At 46.2% G+C, this 12,292-nt stretch overlaps 2 protein-coding genes across 2 annotated transcripts; both read right to left on the bottom strand.

The window, feature by feature from the left end:
* Positions 1-983: 983 nt before the first annotated feature.
* On the bottom strand, positions 984-9,425 carry LOC119389858 (tetratricopeptide repeat protein 36). Its single transcript, XM_037657261.2, has 3 exons — positions 9,177-9,425; positions 3,184-3,360; positions 984-1,754 (listed from the first exon to the last, which is right to left on the bottom strand). Exons 1-3 carry the CDS (start codon positions 9,286-9,288, stop codon positions 1,489-1,491), a joined length of 555 nt encoding a protein of 184 aa, XP_037513189.1. The 5' UTR covers positions 9,289-9,425; the 3' UTR covers positions 984-1,488.
* A 1,082-nt stretch (positions 9,426-10,507) lies between these two features.
* On the bottom strand, positions 10,508-12,001 carry LOC119389852 (28S ribosomal protein S27, mitochondrial-like). Its single transcript, XM_037657252.2, is given in 3 exon segments — positions 10,508-10,999; positions 11,001-11,480; positions 11,482-12,001. Coding segments are annotated over 3 exon segments (1,386 nt in total). The 5' UTR covers positions 11,974-12,001; the 3' UTR covers positions 10,508-10,585.
* Positions 12,002-12,292: the final 291 nt, after the last annotated feature.

Raw genomic sequence — 12,292 nt, 5'->3', positions numbered from 1 at the left:
TTTCATGTTGTGTATTGCACTGGAAATGATTAACATGTCGTCAAACGAACATTTCCTGGGTTAGGAGTTGCTGCTAGAGACCTCAAATGATTAACATTTCTTGAGCTTCTGCATGCATAACTTGCTTTGAGCAAGTGAAAGTACTGATTAATGTGCTGTGACGCTCAGTAGTAAACTGGGCATGCAGCCCTCCACATCTGGGGCTATCCAACATGTGGCGACATAAATCGGAAATGTGCTGAATTAAGCCTGGGAAAGTCGGTAACTGCTAATTTTGATAGAGTTCACGATGCACATATGCTGGTATGAAGGCACTGCATGCAATACTGAAATGAGCAGCAAAGTAAAGCAGTGAAGTTACTCATAAGTATAGTATTATAACTATCATATTACGAGATGTATTAGCTCCAATGGAGCTAATGTATCTTTCATGTCAACGAAGATGACCACTCCTACATTATAAGCAGGCAAGAAAGCTGGTGTATTATAGTTTGAGTGGGCATTCTGTACAGTACTGTTGGTCATCTCTATAACAGAATATCATCTCGAAAGACCTTGAGAGCCATGTTTGAGATAACTGTGCGCATGTCTTCCAACATGCAAGAACTTCAATGAAGGATCTTTTTTTACTGTTATCATTATTCTGTCATCTACAACTTCTGTCTTGATCAAATAAAGTTGAATAACTGTTCTGACAATTTTGTGCAAAGAGATTTTATCACTGAGTGCTATTTCATAACCTTGGTGCAGCACTTGGGTTTACATTCAAGAAAACATCAGGCAACAAATCAGTTGAAGTTTGGGCTTGTTTGTATATGATCTTCATGGAAAATAGCACTGGTCAAGTGGAGACACAAGAAGCACACACAACAGTGCCTTGTGTTCGTGCTTCCCTCTTCAAGAGCACTATTCTATTCAAAGACGAGGCATTATGAGAAACACTGTTTGTATACACACGCAGTTTTATTAAACAAATAGCAATATTTTTTCATCTGCAGATTTGTTCCCTGTTTTCTGTGCAATTTCTATTATTTACATAACACTCTTTACCTGCACATAGTGAGGTTTGCTTCAGGCATGCCTGGAACATCACAAGTTGTTATACTAAACACTGTATGGATAATCGTGCAAGGGCACAGTTTCCCGTCGTAGCTGCTACAAACAGGGCAATGGCACAATGTCAGGTACTGTAACGTCATAAATGTTTGCTCTTTAAAAGCTACCAATAAAAGATGCAATTCCACTTTCCAAAAATTTTCATCAAACATAGTTTTTAGCTCACTGTGCAGCCATCCACAAAGTGTGCAACAGGTAGCAACTACCAATCTCTATAAGAGTCAAGCCTAAGCTACCATTGTTTTCTACAAGCACTTAGTTTCAGGGACGGTTCTGGCATGATCAGTGAACAAAGCCACGTGGGAGCTGTCCTCTATTGTGCGAGGAGCTCTGTGGTCACTTTGGACAAGGACCAACGAGCATTGTGTCCCATTATCTGGTGTCATCCTCTCCCTGCCTGAGCTTTGCGAACATCTGGCCCAGCATGCGGTTGCACAGGGCTGCGTATGGGTTCATCTGGACGAGCTGGTTCTTGGCAAACTGGCTTCCCAATTTGGCGGCTTCCTTGAAGTCTGCCTGAGCCTCTTGGTCCTGTTCCCTGAGCCGGTAGATAAGTCCGCGTTGACAGAGGGCCTGTGCAGCTGCGTGTTTGTTACCTTGGCCAAGATTGATGGCATTGTTTAGGTCTTCCAGAGCACCTGTATGTGTGAACCAATGGAAAAACGCAACAGAGTTGGGTTGACATAGAGAAATGCTCCTTTTATGCCTTCCTTTATATATATATATATATATATATATATAATGCACTCAAGCAGGAGGATTGACTCTAGCTGATGCCATCTAAGGTTTATTTAATGAGCAGTCTCTCCACTGATTTGTTTCAAAAAGGCAGGACTGTCCAAATAATGGTTGTCGTGCAGCAAATCTAAGAATATGGTATAATACGAGTGAATGGACTTGTGCATATTGGTTTGTAGAATCTACCACTTGTCACGTTTTAATTAAGCGGCTACCACTGCAAAGCAGTGTTTGGCTCCTCCAAATTGCATATTCTATAGAATCGCACCGTTTCCCACTGAGTGTATGGCATGAAGCATTCGAGTAAAGATTAACTGTCCTCATAGACTTGGCCTCAGAAAGTGCATTCGTGCTATTGGTCCTTATTGGAATGTCACAACTCAGGCTAGTGGTGAAGCAAGCAATCATATCATTGTGGCAGGAGAAGGGATTGACATTGGCAGAGCATGTAGAGGTCTATTTTAAAATGTTCGAGCACTCTGAAGCACTAGTGGTGTGTCCCCGGATGTGTTTATACAAAAACCATACAAATAACAGGCTTCTGCAAACCTCACAGGACTCCACAAGTAATTTTCATTGGGTAAATGAAATTTCACATTGGTTTTGGAAGTGTTCATATGGAGTGCTTCTATGGTGCATCTTACTCTTCTGCTCTGGCATAGCATAGCTATGCTTGCACAAAATGCTCAGCTGACTTTGGATATGCGAAAGCAGGTTATAGCTTTGCTTCCAGACTGGGTGAGTAGACTGTGGGTCGTGCATGTTTGGGTTAGCGTGATTTATCGTAAGATGCCACTTTGCTGGAGCTTTGAACACACGTCGACCTGTGAGCCGTGGGAACTGCTGCTGTGCTATGCTATGCACCGTTATCCAATACCGATGTTCCTTTAAGAAGGTTATACTTTTTGAGAGTATATTCTTAATAACTGTACGCCCTTGTGTGGTGCAGTTTTGCCACATAATTCGAAGACAATGCTGTCCGCATGCTTCTTTCATATTAGGAATTTTTTGGAGTACAGAGCTTTACGTCACATTCCCAACAAGAAGACTGGTAAGGAAATGCACACAAGGTTGACAATTTCTCTGTACCAAAGTTATGCCCTCATAAAGGTGCACTGTTTATCTCTGCACTTGTCCTTGCAGTCATGGTTCCTGTTGTGTTCACATTATTACTATTATTATTGTTTGTTAAAGCTCTGCAGTGGGTTTTAGTTTGGTGCTTTTCAGCTAGTGGTTGCCCAATTATAACTAACAAGAAGGATTAAAAATTCGCTTAGAGGAATGCAACAATGCAGAAGCGCGACAAGATGTGCCACAGAGCTCACTTACGATCAACATCACCCTTGATGCGCAGCGCCTGTGCCCTGTTGTTGTAGCCAGAAGCCCTGTTGGGTGCCAGACGGATCACCTCGCTGAAGATTTCGATGGCTTGATCGATGTCACCTTTCTCGGCAGCCTGCACACCTTCAACCTCCAGTGTCTTCACCTGGTTCGGTATCCCATCCTCTGAAAATAGTTGTGGTTATGGAGGGTGCAGCTAGTGTGACGCTCAATATATATCGAGGCAGCAGGTAGTGTGACACACGTCTTAGTTTACTTCAGTTGTCAATCATATTGGTGGTTGGCAATATGTGTATAATGTCGATCAATAAGAGGCAACGAAAGTAAACAGCTGCTGCCACTCCTTTTATGGCATATGCAGTAAGTTGCACCTTTCGGAATTTGTCTTTTCACAATAGTCACCATGTCACACATGGCAGGCATGTATCAGCATAACGTTACATTCTGTACAGGAAAGCGGTGAGCGTAGTTTTCGACAAAGGAAGAAACACAAGCAAGACATGAATATTGCACTCCTAAAATGCTTGTACCTTTTGGAGCTTATCTTTACCCCAAAAAATCATCATCCATTTACAATAATTGTAATCTGGCATGCTTGAGTTGTTGAAAACTGGGCGCTCGCCACTTTCCCGCCAAGAATGCTGTGCCATGCTGACAGCACGAATGACAACCGGTGATAACCCAAGGAAAGGCACGTGAGATAGATTGTTATGTGGCAGAAAAACACCCCAAATGGGCCCTTTTTAGAGTGTTCCTACAATGGTTCCTAAACTATAAGAAAAAAATAAGAGTATTTGGGGAGTATTTCTGCCATACACCTATAATCGTCATCTACCACGTGTACATTCCTTGCATTTTCACCACGGTCCCAGCACTTCCCGGTCACCAACGGCGTGTGCGCTATCAGCATGACATAGCATTCTTTGTAAGAAAGCGATGAGAGCCTCGTTTTCAACAAAGAAAACACGAGCAAGCCAGGTGACGATTATAGTTGTGTGGCAGAAATACTCCCCAATTACAAAATTTTTTTCTCAGAGCGAATTTTTTATACCCTCTAAGAAAAGGGCGCATTTGAGATAACAAATACATCCTTTTTGATCAGCGTTACTGTAACGTTACTGTAAAGTTACCTTTTGTTATCAACATTACTCTTCATAATCACGCAGCCATGTGCCTCGTGAGCTGCTGTTTCAGTCAGAAAGACTTTGGGTTGCAAGACAGTGAGTCTTCTCCGAAATGGAAGCCACTGCAACTAGACAGGCAAGCAGAGACATTGTTCTGTTTTGGATGACAAGCACTTTTCGTTCTAACATTTTGTGTTTGATTCCTGGTTTATTGGTTTGCAAGCATGTGCTTTGTGAAGCAAATTTTGTAAAAAAGACGGTGTTCTCTGTTGTGTTGAAAGCTTGTGCACATCTCTGTGGTAGTGTGGCATATTTGTTTTAAAGCCTGTGTTGATGCACTACTGAATTTTAGATATTTTATCATGCTGCATGCTGTGAATTTACTCACATTTAACAAACCTTTCTTTATACAGTGTAATGCTCAAGGTAGTAAATGGTTATAAACGTAAACCAGTGATCGACAAGGTGTGGGGCTGCCGTCTCCTGAATCTAATTGCCAAGCTTGCAGCTTCTGTTTCTATTCTGTGGCAAGCTGTTGCTTACTTACTTAGTTGCCAATGTATTTTTGATGTTATACATTTTGTGACCAAATTGTCACATATTTATCTTTCAACCATTCATTTATGCCACATTCTATAAAGGATCTGCCAAATAGAAAACTATACGATACAGCCTAGCAGTGTCGGGAGATTACCAGCAGCAAGTTGTAGGTTTCCATTTAGCATAGATGATAATAAAATACATTATTAATATACTTTTGGTTCTCTGGAATTAATGGCCTATTCATCATTCCCATTGCTTCGTAGCGACTGTATGTGCATGCCAGAATAGAACACTTAAGTGAAATTATCTAGATACTGCATATTTTAATTGCAGATGAACATCACATGTGGATTGCTGGTGTACAAGGAGAACATGTCACTCCCAATCTATTGTGAAGGCTCCTGTGAACATGTTGGACAGATATTGCACTATTGCATGCACACAGTAAGGAAACTAGAATTTCTTTTTCAAAACAGCCAAAAATTGCTCTGTTCTCGTCAGTGTCGTCATCAACAATGCAACAAACGGGGGCAGGATGGTGTGACAGATATTAGCTTATTTCAAAAACGGCGTGCCAACAGATCATCTCGGAAGCCTCGTGCCGCACATATAGGTGCCACAGCTGTCCACGGTGTGCCGCCATCTGCCAGCATGCACGTCTCACCATCATCATCAGCCTGACTACGCCCACTTCAGGGCAGAGGGCTCTCCCATGTTTCTCTAATTAGCCTGGTCCTGTTATTCTTGCAAACTTCTTAATCTGCTGCCCACCTCACTTTCTGCATCCTCGTGGCGTGCTTGCCTTCTTTTGGAATCCAGTCTCTCTTACATGGCCACAGGTTATCTTGCCTTTTTGCCACATGCGAGTAGGCCATTTGCCTGAATGATAGTGTGAATACGGTGAATTGTCGAGTAGCCTGTACAAAATTTCAATGATTGAATTGTAACGCGGCCCTAATTTTGTTAACGATCACCTTTGTAAATAAGTTGTAGGCAATGAACAGTAAAGTGATTGGCCTGTCATTTTTCAAGTCATTGACGTCCCCTTTTGGATGGATTAAGGTGATGTAAGCATCCTAACAAGTATCTGGTACGCACAAAGTAAAGAGACATTTTGTACACTGGGTGGCCAGTTTTTCTACCACAATCTGTTCACCGTCTCAACATGTCTGCTGTTACCCAATGCTCACCAGCTGTTTTGCTTCTTTCCATTCCCTCCAAGGCTTTCTTTACTTCCTCAGTCATTACTGGTGGGGTGTCTGATTCCTCTGGACTACTATTTTCGTTATCATCCTTGTTGTTCGGCTACTGTACTGTAGCCGAACTGTACTGTAGATCTCTGTAGACAACCCCTGCAGATACCTTAACTTAGACGTATTGATAGTGTCGTTGCCTTCCTTGTCTCCTAGTGCATACATGTGGTTTTTTCCTGTTCCCGGTTTTCTCTTCACCGCTTTTACCTTCGTTCTTGGGAGCATATTCAGTTCTCTCTATACCTTCTTATGTCGGCTACCTTGCACCTGTTGATTAACTTTGAAAGCTCTGCCAATTCTATTCGGTCTGTTAGGTTAGAGGCTTTCATGCATGTGATTCTTTCCATCCCTCTTTTTTCTTCTGTTTCTCTTTTCGCCCCCTTTTTCTCTTTCCCCAGTGCAGGATAGCAAACCGGACGTGCGTCTGGTTAACCTCCCTGCCATTCCTCTCTCTCTCCCGTTTTTGGTAGCTTTTGGTAGAAGCTATTCACAATCTGTAAATTTTTGCGTTCTGCGTCGAACCCTACTAATAACTCCCTAGAACCCAAGCCATATTCGCCCACTTGCTGCTCTCCAGCCTATTTCCTGCCAACCTTGGCATTGAAGTCTACCATCAATAGTGTACATTGTGTTTTACCTTATTCATTGCCGATTCCACGACTTCATAGAAGCTTTCAGCAAAGTGGTCGTCATGACTCAATGTTAATTAAGTTTAATTACGATACTTGCCACCCTTTTATGTTGACAGTACTAAAACATTCTAGTACACTCTAGTTCAGTGGCGCAAGCACAACGCGAATGCGTGGTACCGACAGTGCCGGCCTTCTTGCTTTCGTCCGTTTTATGTACGCCGTCCAGGAAAATTTGAGAGGTGCGAATGCATCACACGGCCGCGAACTGCACGTATGGTGCAAACGCGCACGTTGTATAGAAGCAAAAAATGCGTGCGTGTAGAGTTGAAACAGCGCCTGCGCTTAAACTGGTGTTCCCTGCTGACGCGCTCGTCGCGTCGCCCGTTTCCAACTTTCCATTCGTACTCAGCGCGCAGCAATGGAACTTCCGGTCGCCGTCAAGTGGTCACAAGCGGAAGTCACGTGACCTGCAAGAACGTCACGTATGACGTCATATTACCGCCAAAATTTGAAAGGCAATGGCTTTCCTGTCGTTGCGTAAGTATCGCTATTTTTCCAGTGTCGGTGGTTGGCCCGTGTCACTGGGCGGCCAGTAATCTAGGCGGTGAAGGCCAGTTCACACACCATAAAGGTGTGTGAACCGGCCTCCAAACGCGGTAGACGACTCGCCAACGAACTCTAGGGGCCGTTTCAAAGGGCCGTGTGTCGGGGTCTCGCCGGCTTGCTGTGTGCGTACACAGGGAACGTTGCTTTTTGATGGTGTGCATGATGTGCACGCTGAGGCGAAGAAGGCGTATTTGGGGCGTTTTCTACACAATAACAATCGTCATATATCGCGCGCTTTCCTTGCGCTATCGCCGCGCGCCTCGTACTTCCCGCTCACGAACGGCGTGTGCTATCACCGTGACATAATTCTTGATAGGAAAGTAGCGAGCGCACAGTTTTTGAGAAAGGAGACGCAAAGACAGATGACGAGGATTATCGTTCTGTGGCAGAAAGACGCCCCAAATACTCCCGAAGAAAAATCGAGTATTTGGGGAGTATTTCTGCCACGGTACTATATAATAGTAATCTGGCTTGCGCGCGTTTCGTGACCGGTTAGTGCTGAGACCGCGGTGATAACGCAGGAAAAGTACGTGAGGTATGTGATTATAGTTGTGTGGCAGAGATACTCCCTAAATACTCGACTTTTTCATAAGTGTTTAAAAATTTACTCCTTAAAGGGCGTAATATTCGGCCCCAGAAACGTCTTTCTATTTTAAAGTTTGTTCTTCTTCTTAGGCGCGATGGACGGGTGGTGTGTGTGTGTGCGTCAGGCCCGTAGCCAGGGGGTGGGAGCTAGGGGCTCCACCCCCACCCACCGCCCCCGAAATTTTTATGGAGGTGGGTGTTTTATCGAAAATGAATAATGAAAATAGGTGTTTTTCTAAAATAGTAAAGGCCTTCAGCAAGTGCCCCCGCCCCTGAAAAAAATTCCTGTCGACAGGCCTATGGTGTGTGTGAATACGTTTATGCAATATATCGGAACATTTGTTACGTTGTTAATTATGTGCGTAATTTATGTGCAAAAAATGGACTCTGGTAACTGCACCGACAGGAGCAACATGTCGGCTCCGTTGATTCGAATAATCATACCCAGTAAAGGTGATTCATTTACATGATAGTGTGCGTACAAGAACAAATGGTATTCTGTTCGCCATTGCATGGCACATACATACCTGCAGTGAGGCCGCAGGCGCGCGCTCTCAAATCACCACGCGATGTGCGCTTATATATGATGCGATACTTCTTGGCACGTTCACTGACTGCTCATATCGCCAAACAAGATTACCCAAAAGCTCCGGGAGAGGCAGCTGCCGCGCTATGCGAACAGCTGACTGCAGGGGCGTAGGCAGAACCTTTTTTTTGGGGGGGGGGGGGGGGGGGGCACGGGGCCGGTGTGCCCCCAACCCCCGGCTGACTGTCATATTGCCAGCGTGAAACACCACTGCCCACTCGGTGTGAGACAGTGCTCCTCCCCGCCTGATGCGAATTGTGCGTCGAACATATGCGCAACACATACATACGTTCATGCGAGTGTGACATGCTGTAATTTGGATCGTTCGAACACTTGTATCCTGAAGAATTTTAAAGGCACGCGTGCACGTGCGTTGGAAAAATATTCATCCGATGCCATGTGTACAGTGCGGCACACGGGGAACGGCCTGCAGTTGGCTGAAGTCATGATCTGCTGCAAAATTGGGGTGCAATGCAAGCTTAACTACATATGGAAAAAAAAAATAGAAATCGTACGTACTCTAGATCTGGTTTTTAGCTAGACCAGTTCTATACGTACGCACTTGATCACATGACCAAACTAGAATGAACGAATGCGACCATCGGAGATGTTGCGCGATTCACGCGTTCCAGCGACGCGCGTACGCACTAACCGTGACCGGAATCTTCGTTCGGCGCTTCTTCGGCTTCGGTCGAAAATCCAAACTCCGAGAACAGCGGGTTGAACACAGCCTCCAGGACAGCCCTGTCGTTTTCCGTCGCCATGGTTTGTGCGTCGTTATGCAGCCAGGGCCGAGTGTCGAAACAGACCGGCGCGAAAGAGGCGCTGTTTGTCGTCTACGTTTATAAACGGCCCCTCGGGGCACAGACGGCAGACCAGTCTGACGACCAACGTACCTCTGCCTCGCTTGTCTCTTGGCAATCTCCGTGTCTTGGGGCGCATTTTTGCTTCTCTCTCCTTCTCTGACTAGATTATCGAGTCGGGGACTCCGGCTGGTAATACGAGCTTTCAGTCGCATCTTGCTATCGTTCGTGGACGGGACGTCTGGTCGCCGTTCAGAGATCTCGCCCGCCTTTGACGCGATCTACTGACACGCGTCCAAGGGCGTGCCTTTTTTTTTTTTTTGTATCGCTACAAACACGATCACAGTGTAAAGCGATCGCCGCTAGCGTTGTTAGATCGTGTATTTTAGACACTTATCTTTAATCAACTGCTAAATAAGCTCAGCTGATAACGGCAGGAAGTGTGACCAAGTGCAAGCTAAACTGATACAGTTGCATTTTATCGCAAGGCTTAAACATAAATAGTGTAATTTTTTTCTTCGATAGTAATGCACATCCAAAAGCACCATGTAGAACATTGGAGGGAACACAGCACAAACACAAAAGAATACGGGTACAAAGAAGGCGACGCGCTTACAGCGCTGTGCGTCGCCTTCCCTGTACACGTATTCTTTTGTGCTGTGTTCCCTCCATTGTTTCAGCAACACGCCCTAGCTTTGACACCACCACGTAGAATCTGTTATTTTGCGGCTTGGAAGTGGAGTACCACGCCCTTGGCTTCCTTCGAAAAAACCATGACAGGCGTGTTTTCACTGGAACGTGTTTTATGTTGTAACTAGATGGAGCGTAACGCGTAGTTTTTACGAGGGTATGTCAGCAATCTGATTGGTCCGATTCCACGCACAATTATGACCCCTTGTGACTTTTGTAGGAGTCTCACAACGGCAACCACTGAAAAGGTAAGGTCTGGTGTGAAGGCATGTAAACGTAGAACGACACTTTCCTTAGCTTCACAGCACAAGATCAGCGTGTGGAAAGTGTCATCGTGCTAAGCGAACGCGCGTTGCCATGCCAACACGTCAGTGACACTAGAGTGACACACTTGAAACCTGAAAGCGAAAATTGTTCCGTGCATTTAGAAGTATGCCACACACGCAGGGCTCATCAAAAACAAAGTCTTCTCCAATACAATTATCACGTAGTCTCGATCGTCGTCCACGATTTATTTAAATAAAACTACACGCTCGCTATCTACAACAAAGTTCGCTCCTTCAGTGTTTCAAGCGGGACGCGGCTTTCGAATGTCGGGCGGAATGTACTCTTCCTCGACGTCCTCCTTGGCGGCAAGCTCCTTCATCTCGACCTCAACCTCGGCCAACTTCATTTCGAGCTGGTCCCAGTTCTCGAACGCGTACAGCAGTTCCTCTTTCTCGCCCAGCTCTTTCCTGCGACGCCTAATGGCCTCTATAGTCTGCTCACGGTCGATTCGCCGCCGCTGCTCTTCCAGCGCTTCGTGCCTCAACTTCTGCCAGAGCTGGAAGTCTCGCTTCTGCGCTTCGATGTCGGCTGGCTCCAAGGCGGGAAGCTGTTTCAGCGCTTCCAGCATCAGTTCGTGAACGTTCGCGTCCGAACACAGTTTCGAATCCTCCAACTGCGTCAGCGCGGTCTCCAGTTTCTGTCGCAACTCTTCGTCTTTCCTTCAGTCCGCCGTCCTCCTTGCTCATGGACTGGCGAAAGCTCTCCAGCGCGCTTCTGGCCAACAGTTCTCCCGCGTCGCCGGTGCGCTTAAGCAGAGCTTCGAGGAACTCTAGGCTCTTGTCCCACTTCTGGTACAGGCCGCAGCCGACTAGGTAGTAGCTCCTGTGCAGCAGGTCATCAACGCCTTCGCAGAAGAGCATTAGCGTCTTGCCTATCAGGTGATCCGGCTCGTTCAGGTCGAAGTGGTCGTCGAAGAAGGGATTGGGTATCTTGGGTACGCGTACGAATATCTCTTCGTCGTCGTCTTCCTCCGGTTCGGGTATCTTGGCGTTCGGGTCCCAGGGTTCCGGCTTGGGGTCGCGCAGGTAGTTGTGGCAGGAGTAGAGCGCCAGCAACCGGCTGATGTCGTTGCCCGTGCTTTCCTGAAGCATCATCTCTATGGCGACCTTGACGGCGTCTCGGTGGTTGCCGGACTTTCACAAATGTGTCCATCAGAATATTAAACGTGTGGGTGTCCGGGAATATGCCGTACTCCAGCCGATTCGGGAGCAGTCGCATCAGGACGTCGTGTTGGTCGGTGTCCAGGAAGAAGCGCACCGCTGCTGCGTGCGTCGAAGGCAGCGTGTCGGCGGACTGCCTCGAGCGCCGGTGTCGGTTGAGCACGGTTTCGAACTCGACCGTGTAGTCCCTGCCGGACACTTTGTTCAAGTATACGTCCACGTCCACGGCGCTCGCCTTCTCCTTGGTGCCGAACTTCTTGCTGAGCTCGACGAAGTACGAGTCGACTCTCGTGTCGCGTAGCACCGGGTCCTCGGTCGTTCGCTTGTTCCAAGCATCGCGGCAGTAGTAGGCCTCGGATAGAAGCGTTCGCGACGAGAATCGAAGTCGCTGAGACCTTTTAAAGCCCGATAATAGCTGTCGGGAAACGCGTCCAGAGGAGCGGCACGCGCTGCTCATGCATTGCGCCATTTTGTTTGGTCGCTGTTGTTGCCGGAATGTCAGCGTGTCAGCTACGATTTCGACGTTAGTAAGCGGCGATTTAACTAAATGCTAAATCGCCGCTAACTAACGTCGAAATCGTAGCTGACATTCCGGCTAAAAAGACCGTATTTGAAGCATTCTCGAATGTTCAAAATTCCAGCTTGCATTTGGCGTTACAAAGTTATTTGGCGACGTGCTTTCTGCTATTGAAACTTTTATCAAACTTTTTTCTTCTACGAGCCTCCCAAAGCAACAAAGCTTTACGCATCCTTATATTTTACGTTCGACTACAGTAATTACCAGTTAT

The sequence above is a fragment of the Rhipicephalus sanguineus genome, chromosome 4, assembly GCF_013339695.2.
Source record: "Rhipicephalus sanguineus isolate Rsan-2018 chromosome 4, BIME_Rsan_1.4, whole genome shotgun sequence".
NCBI lineage: Eukaryota > Metazoa > Arthropoda > Arachnida > Ixodida > Ixodidae > Rhipicephalus > Rhipicephalus sanguineus.
The sequence above is the reverse complement of the archived record's forward strand: the minus strand, read 5'-3'. Positions and strand labels throughout refer to the sequence as shown.